At 37.0% G+C, this 1,575-nt stretch overlaps 1 protein-coding gene across 1 annotated transcript in view; it reads right to left on the bottom strand.

Annotated features, from left to right (window-relative positions):
• Positions 1-6: 6 nt before the first annotated feature.
• LOC106875610 (betaine--homocysteine S-methyltransferase 1) overlaps positions 7-1,575 on the bottom strand; it is an 8,397-nt gene continuing 6,828 nt past the window's right edge. Inside the window, exons 6-7 of the mRNA XM_014923827.2 lie at positions 1,229-1,310; positions 7-642 (exon numbers count right to left, since the gene is read on the bottom strand). Of these exons, the coding sequence (XP_014779313.1) occupies positions 371-642; positions 1,229-1,310 (354 nt within the window). The 3' untranslated portion in view covers positions 7-370. The remainder of the gene's footprint in view (positions 643-1,228; positions 1,311-1,575) is intronic.

Here is a 1,575-nt window from a genome sequence, read left to right as displayed (position 1 = left end):
GAGTATATGCATATATATGTAAATGTATGTATATACGTTCATCTACATGTACATATAGATACATAACTGGGTACATGACGTGGCAAAAGAACAAGGACAAAATGGTAAACAAGGTGCAACAAACAAGCAGGCTACATAGAAACATCCCCTTCATCAGCTGCCACCATTAAAACTCCGGCGTTTCGAAGAATTATATATATATATATATATATATATATACACAAATGAATTCTACTCTACTAATTTTGTAGAATATATATACATTTGCAGAGTTCAAGAAAATACCAATGTCACATCTGAAATAGATTTTCTGTTTGTTGTTATAAACACAAATGGCGAAGTTCTGCGTGCGATATGATCGTTGGTAGTTTTACAAACCAAGGAGTGCCTTCCTAACATTTGCATTGTAATCGCTAAGACCCTTGTCGGTGTTAAGATAATGTTTCGACATATCTGTTGTATAGCGGCTGGCCTTAGTTGTCTTTCCACAAGTCTCACACAGAAGGCGGAAGTAATCAGATGTATTTCCACAGCAAAGACCGATATACTGGACTCCAATCTCTTTACAGGCATTGCCAAAGAATTCAATTTCATTCCTACTGCACTGGAACTGCGCCATGTTGCTTGGGAAAGCGTATTGTCCTGAAATTATAATTAAACCCAAATTTATCACCAAGCATGTAAACGTATTCGTACTTCTCAAAGACGCCAAGCGAACAGTTAATACAAAGAAGATAAAAATACAAGGGTGATAATAATTTTTACATAATATTTGGCGGGATTAGAATTGTTTATACAAAATTGAGGAGTAACTAAAAAAGATACATAGAATACACCTATTCATATATATATATTGTTTTGTTGCTTCCTTATTACGAAGTTCTTAACATTACTAGTCAGTGATATCTATGCAAAGAACTATTTAATTCCTTTTAGAAATCTCCAGCATGACATAAGATATAGGTATTAAACTGTATAACTTAATGCGTCTCTGTGTTCTTTGTGTACATGTAGTGTTTTGCTTTGGCTTGTATTTGACTGGTTACCTTATTCGTTGACCACAGAAGGATGAAATGCAAAGTAGACCTCAGCAGGTTACTAACTTGAAACACCAACAACCGGAACAATTTTAACGATTTTGCCAATCAACTGCCGTATTTGTACAGTGCTAGTAGTAATGTTTTTGTTGCTTATACTTGTAAGTCATAAACGAAATACTATATCAAACCTGTATAAGGATCCTTGAACATTTGGTATGTTATTATTTCCTCGTTCGTGCGGTAGGGGACGGGCAAAGCTGATATTGGCCCCTGAAATGTTAAAATAATGATAACAGGTTATTGCAGTGACGGGACGGTAGTCAAGCAAGTTTTAATTTCATTAGATGTAAAGTTGTTGTTGGTTGTTGGCACTCCGTCGCTTACGACGTCGAGGGTTCCACTTGATCCGATCAACGGAACAGCCTGCTCGTGAAATTAACGTGCAAGTGGCTGAGCACTCCACAGACACGTGTACCCTTAACGTAGTTCTCGGGGATATTCAGCGTGACACAGTGTGACAAGGCTGACCCTTTGA

The sequence above is a fragment of the Octopus bimaculoides genome, chromosome 21 (assembly GCF_001194135.2).
Source record: "Octopus bimaculoides isolate UCB-OBI-ISO-001 chromosome 21, ASM119413v2, whole genome shotgun sequence".
In the NCBI taxonomy this organism is placed as follows: domain Eukaryota; kingdom Metazoa; phylum Mollusca; class Cephalopoda; order Octopoda; family Octopodidae; genus Octopus; species Octopus bimaculoides.
Note: the sequence above shows the minus strand (reverse complement) of the source record. Positions and strands in the feature narration are given on the sequence as shown.